At 39.2% G+C, this 16,056-nt stretch overlaps 1 protein-coding gene and 1 long non-coding RNA gene across 5 annotated transcripts in view; one reads left to right on the forward strand and one right to left on the reverse strand.

Annotated features, from left to right (window-relative positions):
• Positions 1-16,056, reverse strand: part of HIF1A (hypoxia inducible factor 1 subunit alpha) — a 33,601-nt gene that overhangs the window by 8,268 nt on the left and 9,277 nt on the right. The window contains exons 1-12 of one of the 4 annotated variants that reach the window (XM_083839159.1): positions 12,544-12,575; positions 10,497-10,687; positions 9,557-9,702; positions 9,372-9,456; positions 6,404-6,516; positions 5,104-5,306; positions 3,652-3,758; positions 3,357-3,504; positions 2,349-2,569; positions 1,884-2,164; positions 1,232-1,354; positions 603-997 (exon numbers count right to left, since the gene is read on the reverse strand). In XM_083839159.1, the coding sequence (XP_083695285.1) occupies positions 603-997; positions 1,232-1,354; positions 1,884-2,164; positions 2,349-2,569; positions 3,357-3,504; positions 3,652-3,758; positions 5,104-5,306; positions 6,404-6,516; positions 9,372-9,456; positions 9,557-9,702; positions 10,497-10,687; positions 12,544-12,560 (2,030 nt within the window). In that variant the 5' untranslated portion in view covers positions 12,561-12,575. Of the gene's footprint in view, positions 1-602; positions 998-1,231; positions 1,355-1,883; positions 2,165-2,348; positions 2,570-3,356; positions 3,505-3,651; positions 3,759-5,103; positions 5,307-6,403; positions 6,517-9,371; positions 9,457-9,556; positions 9,703-10,496; positions 10,688-11,189; positions 11,216-12,543; positions 12,576-16,056 lie in introns of those variants that run through there. The other 3 variants (XM_083839160.1, XM_083839158.1, XM_083839161.1) reach the window with 3 other exon arrangements.
• LOC310900750 lies at positions 879-12,684 on the forward strand. Its single transcript, XR_014585362.1, has 3 exons — positions 879-1,013; positions 5,907-6,069; positions 12,565-12,684. It is a non-coding gene; the product is annotated as an uncharacterized lncRNA (long non-coding RNA).

Consider the following 16,056-nt stretch of genomic DNA (forward strand, 5'->3'; position numbering starts at 1 on the left):
CAAAGCATAAAAGTTCAGCAATTCATTTTCTACAGGAAGGAGGTAGGGAAGGGTGACGAAAGTGAGTATTTCTATGTACAGATAAAGCTTCTGTGTATTAAAGTCTGACATTCTGATTTTGTAGAGTTTTCTATCATAATGTGCTACGTATGCCATCATCTGTCATTATGAATTATAGCTAATTTTAAAAGTAATACGTGTAGCACAGAGACTGTAGATGCCTCTTACCTCTTAAGAAGTGGACAAAAAATATCAGAAATATTGTGTGGGTACAACTACCTCTAAATTGCCTACTGCATTCTTTTTAAATGGTTGTATGTCAGATAAAAAAGCAGAATAAACTTATGAACACAGTTGGCATATAGTAGCTGCTTATTACAAGAGATGTTTATGTAAGAGCTACTGCAGAAAAGCTGCTGAGGAATTAACTTTAGGGAAGATTAGCATATCAAAAAATACAGTATGAAGTGTCCGGATTTCAACATATCAATATCTACTTTGAAGTAGAACACTGAATACAACATACACCAGTTGCAGTATTTAAAAACACTTTGTATCTAATTTCTTAAACTCCTTGAAAGTGAGCTTCATTTTTAAAATACCTTTTATTCACAGTGACTGTTAGCAAACTGGGTGTTCCTGGACAAGATTTTTCTGTCTGATCCAATGTTCCTTTTCCTGTTCTGATTGGAGACGCAGTTCGACTCCTGTTCCCACTGTAAGGTGACGCTGGGGCACTACTCGTGTCACTGATGATGTGGACAGGAGATGAAGGAACAATTAGCGTCTTCACATCATCCACACGTTCTGCCACTGGTTTTATTTCATCAGCAGTAGTCGATGGTGTCTGAGTCTGCTGAAATATGGTAATAGTGGCTGCGTTTTGGGAGCCGGAAGAACTGCTTTCCAGTGGAGATAGCTGATCAAAGGAGCGTAGCTGGAAGTCATCATCCATCGGGATGTAAGGAGCCAACATCTCCAAGTCTAAATCTGTTTCCTGGAAAACAAAAGAGGTAAAACTTACAAATAGGTCAGAACATCTCAGCTCTGACTTCCATGGTTCCTTTAAGTCTCTTCTTTTTACCAAATCCTTAGAATAATTATTTAGAATTTATTTTAATAACATGTTCCATAAACAAAAAATGAGGTCCCTGAAAGCATTCTAAGAGAATGAGAAGCACATTGAGAGTAAGTATTAAGATGATACAGATTTCAAGATAATGTACATTACCTGAGTAGAGAATGGATTTTTTGCTTCTGTATCTATTGCAAAGAGTTTCTCCACTAATTCCAGTTTGAATTCATTAGCCATATCATTATCCACATCAAAGCAATAGTCATTTGGACTACTGGGCTGTGAAAACATTTTGAATGCAGTTTTAAGTTTCTGTCAGTATTTTATGTTGTATCTACAGATGGCCTTAAAAGTGTATGAATGTAAAAACTAATTCCAACCTGTAGTTGCACAAAACTAAAATGGGAAAGGAAAACATTTACTTTTATCTGTATACATTTAAATTCACCCCATTTGGGAAGCACACGATTAGTTGGAACCCAGAAGTAGCCTTTGCAGGTAAATTATTGCAACTAATTTGCTGTTTGCAGGAGTCAACTCTGACTCATCCTTTCTAGAAAGACCAATCCCAAGCTTTTCTTCTTTCTGTCACACTGCATGCATTTGCAAGACTCACTTCCATGAAGATGTAATTCTGCCTATGAAAATTTATCTGTTTCCTCAGAGCATGGTATGAGCTTAACTAAGTCACAACCTAGAAATAATTTTAAAATTCATGTCTTGGCTGCATCTTTAACTAGATTTGCTCTACAAGCCCCAACACAGCACATACATGTTAATGACAGCATATCCAAATTACGTAACTAACCTCAGGTGAACTTTGGCTGGTACTTGCATCAGAAGGGCTGGTTGGCTGCTCTTGCACCTGAGGCATGGTAAAAGAAAGTTCGAGTGTCTCTGTGTTTGGCTCCAGCTTTGATACAACTTCTCTATTGAGTGCAGGATCAGCATTGCTACGAAGTGGCTTTGTAGTTTCAGAGGCAGGCAGTGGGGACATTGCCATATTTATATTCTGCAATTTCTCACTGGATGAGGGGAGCATTACATCGTTATACAAAGGAACTTCATCACATTGTTGTTCATCAGACTCTATAAAAATTAAAAGAGACCATCAACCTAAGTAACAATACTGAGCGTGTCTACGGACCTCATTAAATTTCAATAGTGACTGAAATATCACTAGGCAGTGATACTCAGAGGTTATTTTCTGAAGTTTACTGTAAAACACTAGCTTTACTAATTAGCATGCTCTCCAATTTAAACACACACCCACCATTGCTGCTGAAATCTAGAGAGATAATTGTGTCTCCAGCAGCTGGAGCCAGCACAGTTAAAGCATCTGGTTCCTGTTTAAGTTTCTCAAAAAGGTTGTTCGTATCATCCAGGTCATCTTTGCTGAATATTTTGGTCATTTTCATATCTGGAGACTCCACTGGTTTCAGCATACACTCGGTTTGTCCAAGGGAAAAAATCAAGTCCTTCTGAACAATACCACTGCCAGACAGAAAGGAAGATGATTATTAAAAAACAACTAACACACAGCTAAAATTCAGCCTTAATGGTTTGTAAGTTGCAAGTGATTAGAAGCTAACAAAAAAATATTTCCTCAAATGTAATAGACAAAGCAACCACTAATTCTGGTGCCATAAAAAGTAAATAGACATACTTTTCAGAAAGCATCAAAAAAAGAAAAAGTTACAGATTTCCATAGAAAACTTTTATTTGTTTTAAACAAATGTACCATATGTTGATAGACTGACAGTAGTGCATTTACTAAAATTTTGAAAAACTTAGGACTACTCTACAGTTGCAGAAAAATAGTTAACAAGTCTGCTTTAAGTTGAAGGTTTCAGTTAAAAGAATCCTAAGAAAGATAAATAGGATTGAGATACCATTATTGCTGCTCTGACTGCATCGCTAAGAATGATTAGTGAAATAAATTGCTCCAGACTGTGTACAAAGATTAAATAAATGTATAGAATGCACATAAATTCTCAGATGTTTCTATCGTGATAAAACCCAGAAGGGGTTGGTCCTGTACTCATTTGCCTTTAGAGATCTTCCAACTGGCATCACTAGATCAAAGAAGTGGCTTTTGTATTTATTTGTTTTTAAATACAATTGCTAATCCTTCGACTAGCAGTATTTTAAGTAAAAATCTAATTGGCAAGAAAAATAGCAACATCACAGTGCATTGAACAGGGGAGAAAAAAAGCAGCGCCATCAGAATCTGAGCCTTCAAAGAAATTGTGTCAAAAATGGCAATGTCCACTCAACTTACCTCAACACATAGTTCACACATACTATGCACTGTGGCTGAGAATTCTTAGTGTTGTATATAACAGTTGCTTGAGTTTCAACCCAGACGTAGCCACCTTGTTTAGCAAGCATTCTGTACTGTCCTGTTGTCACCTGCCCTTTCGTGAACACTAAAAAAAAATGAAAGGACATCAGCTTTAACAACAGGCAGGAAAAAAAGTCAGTTTTCAAGATAAGTATTCTCTGCAGATTCGTATCTGTAGTTAAAAGAAAACCCCTGTTATTTTGTTGTTTTCCCCCGGTATCTTTTCACTTACTATCATGGTGCGTTTTGGTCAAATGATCAGAATCCAGCGCATGGTAGTACTCATAGATGGAACGACCCAGGAGTTCCTCTGGCTCATATCCCATCAACTCTGTAATTCTTTAAGACAAGGGAGAAGTTGCTAAGTAGAAGCAGATACTGAGCAGTGAAAATACTAGAGCACATGGATGCTTGCAGATCTACAGAGTTCTTAAGAATCTCTCCCATATACATTAGCAGCAATGGTGGTGTAGTGTGAGTTCATTTTGAAGTGCTATTTTTTTTTAATGCTTATTTAAAAGAGAAGTTTCAGCAGGCATAAGATTTTACTTCTCACTGAATATGTATTAATCATGTCCCGTGATAGACAGGATCAAGTAAATCCCTGCTCTCTAGTCTTTTTTTTTTTGCTTAAAGATAGACAAGCCACTTGTGGATGAGAATATACAGCTTACACAAATATGAGAACATAATAAAATTATAAAGATATGCTTTAACAGTTTTAACCGTGCTGCTAGGACAAATTAGCAACCAGATTTATTCTTCCCACTGTCAACAAAGGAAACAGTATTTTCTTCAGCCCCTAGAGGGCAGTGCTAACTAGAAGAAAGAATTTATTTGGCCCTTTTCTTTGCCCTATTTTACGCACACAATGTGACCAAATAAGTACCTTTCTATGTGATACCACAAATCCAAGGAAGGTGAAGGTATTGCAGAGGTCAGAAAATAACCTGCACTAACATACCTTTGTATCGAACTACAGCAACTAATTAAGAAATTAATTTCAGGTATAAATGAAAGGAAAGTCTTAGCAAGCAGTAACAAATAATACCCAACTGAAAAAACCTTAGGCCAATGATTCCTTTCACTTCTGTTTTTCAAATTGGTCAAGCTAAAGTTTCCAGAGAATAGTAAGAGCAGTATGTATTAGACTGCATCTGTGATTTCCAACAGAATACAAAATTTCAATTTCAATGGCAGATGTTACTGCATTATAAGTACAGAGCTTTTTTTTTCCTTGACTGGAGCAAGCAGACGCTGATCTCCTGAGGAAAGGGTGGGGAAGGTGTTGCAAGGAAATGTGCTTGACAAGTACTATACATGTACTCTTTTTGGTCATCTTCAAGGATCTTAAAATCCTTCCCATCTTTTTCAGTGTCCAGTAGAGTTTTCTCATTTCAATTTAATTGTTGCCACAATACTAAAGGCCAGTTTGAACAGGCAGCGGAATTATTCTCAAGTTATAACCCTACACCTTCCTTAAAGTTAAGAATTTGGCTTTTACATAAGACATCCTGATCAGCTAATAAAACCCAAAGCATCCCACCAACAACTCCATTTTACAGAAAAATTATGTTATGCTTTTACATAGTCTCACTCCCCAAGTCCTACATTAGCCAACACATGTACAACCCCTGCAAATCCTTCAAATGAGCACAGCTATTAAGCACAAAATATAGATTACCTTTCATCACAATAGGAAAATTTCATATCGAGACTGTGACGACTGAGGAACGTTTTACTGTCCAGCGGGACCTCAATGTTGGATGGGTGAGGAATAGGTTCACATATCAACACCAAGCACGTCATGGGAGGCTTCTTGTAGCCACAGTGAGTTTGATTACTGCATGTGTCGTACACACGGATGTGCCCAGTGCAGTGCAGTACCTGTGGGACAGTTACATTTAAAAAGAGATCAGGTTGTTTTCTGTCAGACCACACAGACTGCATTTCCCTTGGCACCCACTGAGGGAGTTCTCCCCTCCCCACCTCTCTACGCTGTGTTATCAACAGCAGGAACCCAGCAGTCCTCCTTTCCGTCTGATTGTTAAAATACAGCCAGGTCTCTTCCTCATGCTACGCTGGCTGCCAACTCCTTCCTCTCTGGTGTTTGCAGAAGCAATGCTAGAAGTTTCTGCTTTTCTGTCTGTTGTTCTTCTTTTAAAGTTACATTAATTACACTGGTAAGCAATTACCTCAGCAAAAGGCATCCTACTATGTCAACTTGAAAGCTATGGTAATAGTAGCAGCCTCCATTTTAGGTATTAGGAGAAATCAAGTGTGTTCTTCAAAAGAAGAGCAGCTTTGCATTTTCTGTCCCCCCCCCCCTTTCTTTTTTTTAAAAGAAAAACATACTGAAGTAGAAATTGTTTACGTACAGCAGCAAAGAGGAACAAGGAACAAGTTGTTTGATCAAGAGTAAGTTAAAAAGAATATTTTGAGCTGTAATGCCACTTCTTACAGTAAAAGGTTACATTTTTTCCACAGGAGAAAATGCATTCGTTTCAGAGTTACCAGACTGGGCTCTTTTTATTCTGATTACTACAAAAGGGATAGCCAGCAACTTCAGAAAGAACAACATACAAGTCCTTCTGAGAGACCTCAATGTCGTATTTACAATGCCAAATCAAAAGGAATCTCAGGTATCACTGTAAGTGGTGTCAAGTATATTTTCTCAGAGGAGGGGGCTTTACACAAACGTTTAGTAATTGTGATTTCTAATAAGTGAACAACCTCTAATTTAAAATGGAGAATTAATTTAAAGCCTTTTGAAAAACTAATTTTGAAACATTTCAGTTACATCCCGATGCACTCAGCATTAAAATTCAGCATATTGAAGCACAATCTTAAATTAGTTAAGTACTTACTGAAACTCCAGCTCAAGTTACATGAAGGGAAAATGTTGAAATACAGCAAGTTATGCAAGTTATGACATCAGAAAAGGAAGCTGCCAGCCTATGCAAGTATTCCTTTGTATTCATTACCTTCCACGTAGCAGACTTTATATTCACTGTTCTTCCCCTGCTAGTCAGTGTACACTTCATTCTGAGAAAAAAGCTGCGCTCCGTGTTTTGTTCTTTGCCCTTTTTCACAGGACCTAGCAAAAGTAAATAGTAAACCAATTCTTAAACTCTTGGAGCATCTTCTGAACGTATTCAAAAAAACTAAAAAAACCCACAACTCAAAAACCCGTGTTATAGGACTGTGGAAAAAGGCTAATAAAACTAGAAGCACTTTTGATTAATAAAGCTTTTCAGAATGAGTTTTGCTGTGAGGTAGGCAAAAAATGAACTTTCAATGTTTTAAGATCAGTCTCATATTTGTAGCCAACTCCACACTGCCAGATTTCAGGAAAAAGGCAGGGAGAGACTGAGAATTTAACATATTTTAAAATTGCAATGGGGGACAAGAGAAGCATATACAGAATGAGAAGTACTTTAAGCTGGTTTGCATTAAAACAGATCAGTAATTCACTGCAGGGAGGTCCACATGTTTTGGGCCCATTCCTCTTCAGGACTGCAGTATTTTAAGTTTTTTAATTCAGAATTAAGTGTTAATTAATGTTTAAATGCATCCAAGTTTTTCCACAGGCATTTATGCTCTTAGAGTAAGCAGGGACCAAGTTTTTAAACACACTTATTAGCATTCTTGAAAGAAGTCAAGACAACCTGATAGAAATTAATATCCGTGGTACTAGTTTTTTTAGTCTTACTTGCTAGCAGCAGGCTCTAAATTAAGTTTTTGCCTTTATAGAGGAGAACCTTTCAAAGTCAATTACTAGCTAGGCTACTTAAAAAAGCAAAGCCTATTTTGGGCACAGAAAACACAAACTGATGCTATCAGGAGAGCTGCAAGCAGCTCGCTGTGCATGGACGAAGGCAACAAACACCTAGGAAAAAGAGCAGTGGAAAACAGTGAGCTTGCAGAGGGCTACTAAAGAGTGAGGCCCAAATCGTGGCAGTGTGGAAGTTCAGAACACGTAAGCTTACTTCTTATACAAGCTTCTATAATAGTTTGCCCATCCTCCACAGGCAGCAGTTGCGATGAAGTTCTTCGTGGTGGTTTGCACTACCAGCTTGATAAAACCCGTCAGAAAACAGTAAAGCCACTACGCTGCTTTGTCTATCGCTTCCAGCAGATGCAAAGACTAATGGGGACAAGCCTACTCTATGCCACATCATAACACCCTCAGCAAAGGGGGAAAGATAATAATAATGCAGAGTTCAGAGAAACAGCCTTATTTCATTATGCTTTTAAAAGAGCTAAACCAATCTAGATGTTCATAACTGAAAATCATGCAATGTTTTGGCACAAAGTCCTGATGCTTAAGGCTCTGCTTTGAGCAGCAGCTGTAAAATAGGGAGCAACTTTCTCAAGTCTGATTCAGCACTGGACATTATTTTTAAAGTCACCAGCTTTGAAAGTAAAAAAGCAATCTTCTAAAATCAGAATGCTGTTCTGTTTCTGCCAATCGCAGCTGTTTTCATTTGCACCTGCACAATCCCAAAGAGGAGCGTTTAATACTCAAATCGCAATAATTCCACTGATGTAAGAGGTGCAGTAGCTGCAACCTGGGAATAATAATAAATATAAAAATGTACTATTATTACTGTAATTTAGACTTTTGTCTGCCAACTTCATTTGCGAAACAGATTTAGTAATAATGTTTTCCAGACATTGTATGCCAGTCTGGTCAATTTAGACATGCGAGAGTTGCTTTGCATGAAACTCACTCACACTATGTTTTTAAGAAAATGTTTTTGCAACTACACCAGCTTTTGCACTGCTTTAGTGTGACTTTTTTCTCCCCTCCAAATACATCAGTGTATTCCAAGAGGGGAGAAGAAAAGAGGGAAATGTCTAATTTAGCCTTAAAAGTACACTTCAGCATTAGGGGCAGAGAAGTTTAGAAAATGCTTACAAAGTCAAAGTCAGGGCCCTTAACACAATGATACTGTATCTGGTCGCTTCCACTGAATTAAATACAATTACAGCGATACAAGAAAGCAGAGGTCAGTCCTAATGACATGGTAATTTATGACCATCTAGATTCAGAGTCTATATAACCCTCTTGTTTAATGGAACAGGAATTAGAGAGGTCCAATTTTAGGTTTATAACAACTGAGTAAAGAAGATTTGTTTGGAGACATGCATGTTGCCAAGTCTTTAGAGTCATTAACAAACCTTTAGAAGACTTAAAGGCAGTAATTCATGGGCATTTGTTAAATCCCAAAGCGTACAGCATATGTGAATATGGTGTTCTATTCCCTTCCATGGAGAAAGGAAAAGTCTGAAATCTGTGAAAAGATACCAATTTCATGCACCAATTAAAAGGTGCAGTGAAGCATAAATCCCGAAGCCCAGAATTAACAGTTGCTTTTGGGGGCTTTCCAAGTGTTCTTTTTAATTCTTATCAAAGCAAAGAGCATCTGATATCCCTAAGACCACTACCCAACTAGTTTTTCTGTTTCCTAAATATACCATCATCTCTGCATACTAAATGTAACACCACAGATTTCTGGAAGAAACCATTTGCTTTTAAGTTGTCCTGAAAAGACAAGCTGAGACCAAGACAAACGTACCAACTTCACTTCTCCATACACTTCTCTAGCAATCACTTAAGATCATTCTCACTCAACCTACCCCTAAATTCATTCAGTCCTGTAGGCATGCTAGTTCTTTCAACCCTCAGTAATTCTGTTCAAGTTTGTTTTTTTTTTTAACATTAAAAGTGTACTAATAAAGTCTTATGTATCCTAAATTTAGAGTATTTCCAAAACATTCTGCCTATTTCTGTTTTTAGTATCTCTGAAAATGACTTACTTTGAGATCTAAGCAGCAAAGCATACTAGTTTGTTCTCTCAATTCCTTTACCTGGCAGATATCCAACTGTACTAATGCCAATAGGAACTATCCATAAGTAAATTAAATAGATTGTTTTTTCATTCTCACCATTTCTGTGCGTAAGCATTTCTCTCAGCTCCTCATGGTCACATGGATGAGTGAAATCAAATACACTGTGCCCTGTCAACTCGAACTGCAAAAGGAAGAGGTATACAGGTGTCTAACTTTATACACACAGAAGCGTAACAACTTTTACAGAATTGGAGCAGTCTTAGGAAATGTCAATATTTCACCTGAGTGAGTCCCATACACTTGTTCACATTTTCAGACATGTAAATCATGTCCCCATCTTCAGAGAGAACCATGACAAATCCATCAAGAGCTTTCAAGTAGAAACAGTTCAGTTCCTTCTCCATTTTGGCTTCTGTCTCCAGCTCACCTATAAGGACCCACACATTTATATTAAAGTAAGCATCAATCATTCTTCACTTACTATCAGGAATGACTTCTGGCACCAGTCTGCAAGGAGCCAATCTTGCAGGACTGTTCAAAAGTAGTATAATTTACTTAAATAAGTGATCAATTAAATTCAAGGTCTACCATGAGTCAGAGAAAATCAGAGTGACATTTAACATCTGTGCTTTGATACATACACCAATAAACCTTTCACCTTAAGGAAGGTCTAGTCGACAAAAATACTACCATTTGCCTCAAACAGACCTCACAAAATTTTCTCAGGGGCTTCCTAGGAGACATTTCAGAATACGTCTAACAAAACTACTCCTCCATACGGTATAGGTAGGCATAGATGAGTACAAGTAACTAGTACAGCATCAGTGGCAGATGTACCCTCAGTTAACTTCACCTTCAGTAGAATACGAATCACAAAAATTCCTTCCAATTTACACTAAAGAGAAACACATACAGTGAGCTATGTCAGCCCTACACCAACCTTCTACAGTTTAGTAAAGCACTTAGTTCCCTAGGGTTAAAAAAAAAGGGGTTAAATGAAAGAAGTTAACTCTGGGAGAAGGGTCAGAACAGAAAGGAACAAAGTCCATTAAATTAAACAGTGGCCATATTTTCTTGTGCCATCTTTTTGCTGAAAGGTTTTCTGCCTTTCCATATGAAGGATGAATTATTTTTCAACTGCTGATAGGTTTTAGAAATATCTCCTTCCTCAATGTATCTCCGGCCCCTTTTCCAGATCCTGTTGACGATTTATCTGCTTACCAGCATCCAGCAGCTTCCTCATGCGCAAGTAGCTGATGGTCAACCTCATGATGGAGGCCTTGTCAAGGTGGGCGCTCACCGTGTGTGGAAGAGGCAGCTGATGAGCAAGTTCGTAGAATACTTCCGACTCCTTGCTTCTTCGGCATCGAGCTGCGTCTCTCGATTTTTCTTTCCTGCGCTCAGAACTAATCCTATATAAACAAAGTTTGGGGTTAATATGAAAACTACAAAATTCTCTTAAGTTCAATTTGAAGCTGTCTAAGCTGCCCAGGAGCCAATTAACCAGTTATTGAAGTGGAATAATTTAAAACCTCAATTTATAAATTTAAATGTAATTCTGTATATACAGCTCTGCAGCAAATCGGGCTCTGACAGAATTAGATTGAAAACCACAAAGTCTTCCAGCAGAAGGAATCAGTTCTTCAAACAGACATCTACAAACTCAGAACGGTTCTTGCAGTCCTTGTCTCACACCTCGACTCTGCCTCTCCAGCCTCCAAAACCTCTCTCGTCCTGGTCCTTAACCCCTGAAGTCCACCCAAAATACCACAGTTTAAGTTATTTCTAGTCTGATATTCGGGTAGTATCATTTACACTCTCCAAGTTCTTCCTCTTACCATCCCATCCCTCACATGCTAAAGCTGTCATTCATCCTTACGGAGCCTGCCAAACAGGTCAGATAAGCAGGCCTACCCATATAGCATGAGGTGTCCTGCTTTGCAAGTGCTTCAAGAAGTCCCCTTCCCACTTCTTCCTCCAGCACAGCCCCTTGCACTGCCTCTGTTAAGCTCGCCTCCCCCAGCGGGCATCAAGTCAGTGGCAGCTCGCTAAGAGCAGGCACAGACACAGCTGTGCTCCCCAGCCATAATCCCAATAACCCTCCCTTTTCCAGGTGCCCACATCAGTGGAAAATAACTGCACTGAAATGTGCTTTTACTTTTAAATGGACTATGGAAAGTAGTACCATATGGTTTTGCATCTTTCCTTTTTTTTTTTTAATATATACACACATATGTATGTGTCTTTCAAAGGCATCCCATCTTCTTCTTACGTAGAACTGAGATGCAAAACACAGCTGTACTGATCTGTAGGATCCCCTTTTTTCCATTTATTCCAATGCAAGTTGTACGATAAATAACATGCCCATAAACACTGCTTTTATAATTCAAAGCACATGAATGTTACCATAAAGAGACCAAGCGTCACTAGTTGAAGACAACAGAAGATAATACAGTATAACAAAGGTTTATATTTGCTACCAACAGTTTAGGAAATACTTTTTTCTCATTTCTTAAAAGGCAAGCAGTAGCATTGCCAATTTCTCATTGCTAGGTTTGTGGAAAAAGAAAAAAATCTTTTTAATTAGCACATTGTCTTGCGAGAGGTACCACAAATGACAGAGGAAAGTGATTCACTGGCTGATAATACCCAGGCAATAACGAACAGGTTCAATGTAAGCAGTTAAATACATGTATAAATGATGTAAATGATGTGCTCCTCGCAACAGCCAAAAAACCTGCTTCGTTTGTGCACGAGCATCCAAGTGACCACACTATTGGTGTATATAAGACCGACCTTAGAAGCATGAATGCCTTGAAATATTAAAGAAGCTTAAAGAGTTGTTTTAAAGACAAAGTGAGCCATCAGAATTTCTTCTATGATTACCTTAATTTTTTCCAACTTCAGAAAACTGTAAGACATCCCCTCTGTCTCTACCCCCACCATGCCTGTCTCCTACCCCTTTGGCGCTGCCAACAGGAGAAAACATTAAAAGCTTAATTTTCAGAATCCTACATTTTATAATAGGTAAGGATGTGATTATGTTACCTCCTTTGTGGCAGAATCAGACTGCTAGGTCACAAAAGCAGCACCTCTTTGTCATGAGAAACATTAATATATCAAAATAATAGTAACAGAGGCTTTCAGATAACTAACTTAGGGGTATATTAGTAAATAAAACCCTGATATGCGATAAGTCAATTAGTTACTGTGACTATTAGCTTGTGTTCCTCAGAAAGGTGGCATAAAATAGCTGATGAGCTCTTACTGCAAATTTCTTTCCATTCAGTCTCAACCGGAAGGCAGATATTCCTGCTCCAGAAATGGTATCTTGGTCTGAGAAGCTTGAGGATCCCGACGTACAGGTGTATTCTAGATGTCACTACTAGCAGCCCGAAATGGACAGGCTGAGGCAAACTGAATACTGAATGTACAATACTGAAAAAATATTCCGTTTTTTTTAACCTGATTAATTATTTCTTACTGAAATCAGGCCTCAAGTATCTTCTCTCTTGGAGGAAAACTAAGGGTGGAGGTGAAAAACCATTCCCAATTCTTTGTCCTTTTTCTGGACCACAGATCTCACCTCTGACAAAAGGTAAAACAAGTAATTATGCTGCCTTAAGACAGCTTCACCTTTATACTTCTGCTTTCCCCCTTGTTAGCTACTCATTCTAGATCCCTTCACCTGTGAAAAATTCACTCTACTACAGAGAGGGAAGGGAGAATTACTTGAGGTAATTGACTTCCATCTGCCTGGCTGCCAGAGCCTTACTATGGCTTTTCTTTAAACTGCAGGCAGCACTTTTATGTAAAAAATGAAAAAAAAAATGTAAACAGCTGCTCGCCTCACCAAGTTCTCCCTTCCTCTTATGTTTTCTTCGTGAAAGCTTCATGTTCTTGAAAATATTTCAGCCAGTTTCTACATTTTGTTTGGTTTTAGCACACTCGACAGCAGACTTCGACAGAAAAAGTGAGAACTTTTGGCCAAAAGTGGGGCCACTGAATTATTAATTACCGCCTGAAATACTGCTCAAATCAAGCTCATAGCACCGCCGTTAAAAATTAATCCCAGAGCAAGAGAACTGGGTGCTGCCTGCTGGAGCTCTGCCCGGTGTTACAATGGGCAAAACTCACGTAAAGCCAAAATATTAGTACCAAGAGCTGGCGTCCAAGTGGCAGACTCAGGTCTCCCTCTTACTATATATTTCCTCACGAGAAAGGCTACTACTATAGATAGATGGTTAAACTGTACAGCACAACAGCTTGCTATTTTTAGCTGTTGTTGAAAACTAAGCTGTAACTAATCTGAGTAAAACCCAGCAATTTAAATAGGAAGATTAATCTCCAGCTTCAAAGAGCGTTTCTTTACTGGATCAAATTAATGGGGAAAAGGTCTTTCACAAATGAGGGTTAATTACCAAGTGAAGTCAGAGTTACCTCAACAGGGGATGTCACCAGATACAAAAAAGGAAGGCAAAAAAAAACCTTTACTGTTGTAACTAATCTGAGCTTTGTTGCTTCTAGTTGCACAAAGTAAATGAAAAAGCACGGTGTATGCAGCTGCCCACAAATTTCTGTGTAGTCAATTAAAGGACTTTGAGTTCCCATACAGAAAATACATCTCTGGAGTGAGCTCTGTCAGCTAGAATAAAGAGGGAGCTCAAGGAAGGGGCCTTTAGACGCTAGGATGTGAACTGGCACTAAGATTAAATAAGTCACATAACTGAAGAGCCATTTCAGAAGTGTCTATGCTTAAAAATCGTGGTTTCCACAGCAGACATATCCTGTAAGGGGAACGGGAACCCGAGTCCCATTTAAAAGACAAAACTTCAGAATTACTGCAACCTTCTGCTATCTGTTTCGCATAAAAGAAAATCACCTAAGGATTCAGAAGAAAGATCTCCGTTGAAGAGTAGATTATACATGCAATGAAAATATCAGAAATGCCCATTCTAGGCAGGAAATTGCATGCATTTTCAGGTATGTTTCCTGCCTGATTTCAGTGCCAGACATTCGTTTCCATTTTGTGTTCCCACCACCAGAATACAGAAGCAGAAATCAATCTAACGCAGGATACACACTGCAGCTCACAGAAAACAGCGCTCTGCTGACAATTTTAAGACCAATACTGGGCACAGCTTACACGTTAAAGATGTTCTCATGTAATTGCTGAACAAACAACCCGAGTTCCCAAAGCTACCCGACTCAGACACCCGAAGCAAAACCGTATTTCACCACCAGGATTCACTGCAGCTGAACCGAGGGCTCAGCTGAAGGATATTACCCAGGCTCCCACTCCTGCCCCAAACGAGAAGGGCTTTAAAAGAAGGCAGGTTGAATATAAACAAAGTTTTACAGCAGGCTTTCGCAGCAAGCAAGAGCCAGCCCAGCAGCCTTCAGACAGAGCCCACCAGCAGCAACCACGCGTGCACCAGTTACAGACATCAACGCAGCCTCCGTATGCGAACGTGCAGCTCCTGTAATTACGGCCACACGGACTACTGGGGCCGCAGCATCTTTCCTAAACATGTTGTTCACCGAATCATCTCAAAGACCCCACCACAGCACGTTTCTACAAGCGGCTCCACGGTCTTCTAAAAAATAATCCCGTTCTCCTCTCCTCAAGTATAAAACCAGTCCATGGCCACATTGAAAGCTGCCTCGCTCCTCCTTACTTAACACCACTAACAGAGACCAAGAACAACCCTGGAAAATGCCATTAGTAACCAGTACATTTAAGTTAAAAATTGCTAATGAGATTTAAGACCTGCACACTGACCAATTTTTATACGTGTGGCATATGAACTTTGTCTCCTCCTAGTTTCTTAAATCATCACCCAGTGTCAAAGAAAACTACACCGTGTACACAGCATTACATTAAGTTTTATTTTCTTCTGTACGTTGCTTTACTGCTATTTATTTTCTATCCTTCCTAGCTGCACACTTGTTCATACTGACTTACTGTTCCTCTACTCAGATTTCTCCCTCTGTAGGTGTTTTCAACTCCCATGTAAAACAGCTATTGTGCACACGGGAATTAATCCAGCCTCATCGTTCCTGATTCAGGTCTGAGAACGTTCTTTAGAAAGTTATAAACATCTCGTGTTAGTGATTCAGTCTCCTTTTCAGAATTGTTTCCTACAATTGAGTGAATTTGTATACTGCATTTAAACAGTTTCACAGAAGTGTACCACGTGGAAAGAACATAATCCAAACGAATAACACGTCTCAAATGCAGTAACATCTCGTTATTGAGCTTTAAGTGGCTTTCAGTTCTCATCTCCTTCATTTACCAACACAAGATTTCATACGCAGCGCTTCCGTGTCAGAAGCAAACTCTCCTGAGACCGTCAAACTAGCACCAGCAATAGCAGGCTTGGAAGACCACCAGGGTCACAAAGAACACATTTTCTACAACACAGCTTTGCTTTTTTTTCTTTAAGCAATAAAGAGGACAAGATGCAGCTATCGCAATAGAACCATACATTAACGCTATATGTTGACTGCGGGTATTTGAACGCGGAAAGGAGACGTGTAAGTGGCCTGGTGTTTAGCCCTTCAGGTTGAATTTTCTCCTGCAGTTGCAAGGAAATGGTCATCAGCCTAAAAGGGAGCTTCTGCCAGCACGGCTGTGCGGGACAGAGGCACAGCTCCTGGTCCGCAGCCGTGTCCCAGCAGGTACCTCCACAGGGCATCGCCACACTGCCGTAACCAAAACCTCACGCCGACAGCTCTCACCTGCCACCACGCAGCAGTACACGTGGACATGGGCTTGCTG

The sequence above is a fragment of the Anser anser genome, assembly GCF_964211835.1.
Source record: "Anser anser genome assembly, chromosome: 5".
In the NCBI taxonomy this organism is placed as follows: domain Eukaryota; kingdom Metazoa; phylum Chordata; class Aves; order Anseriformes; family Anatidae; genus Anser; species Anser anser.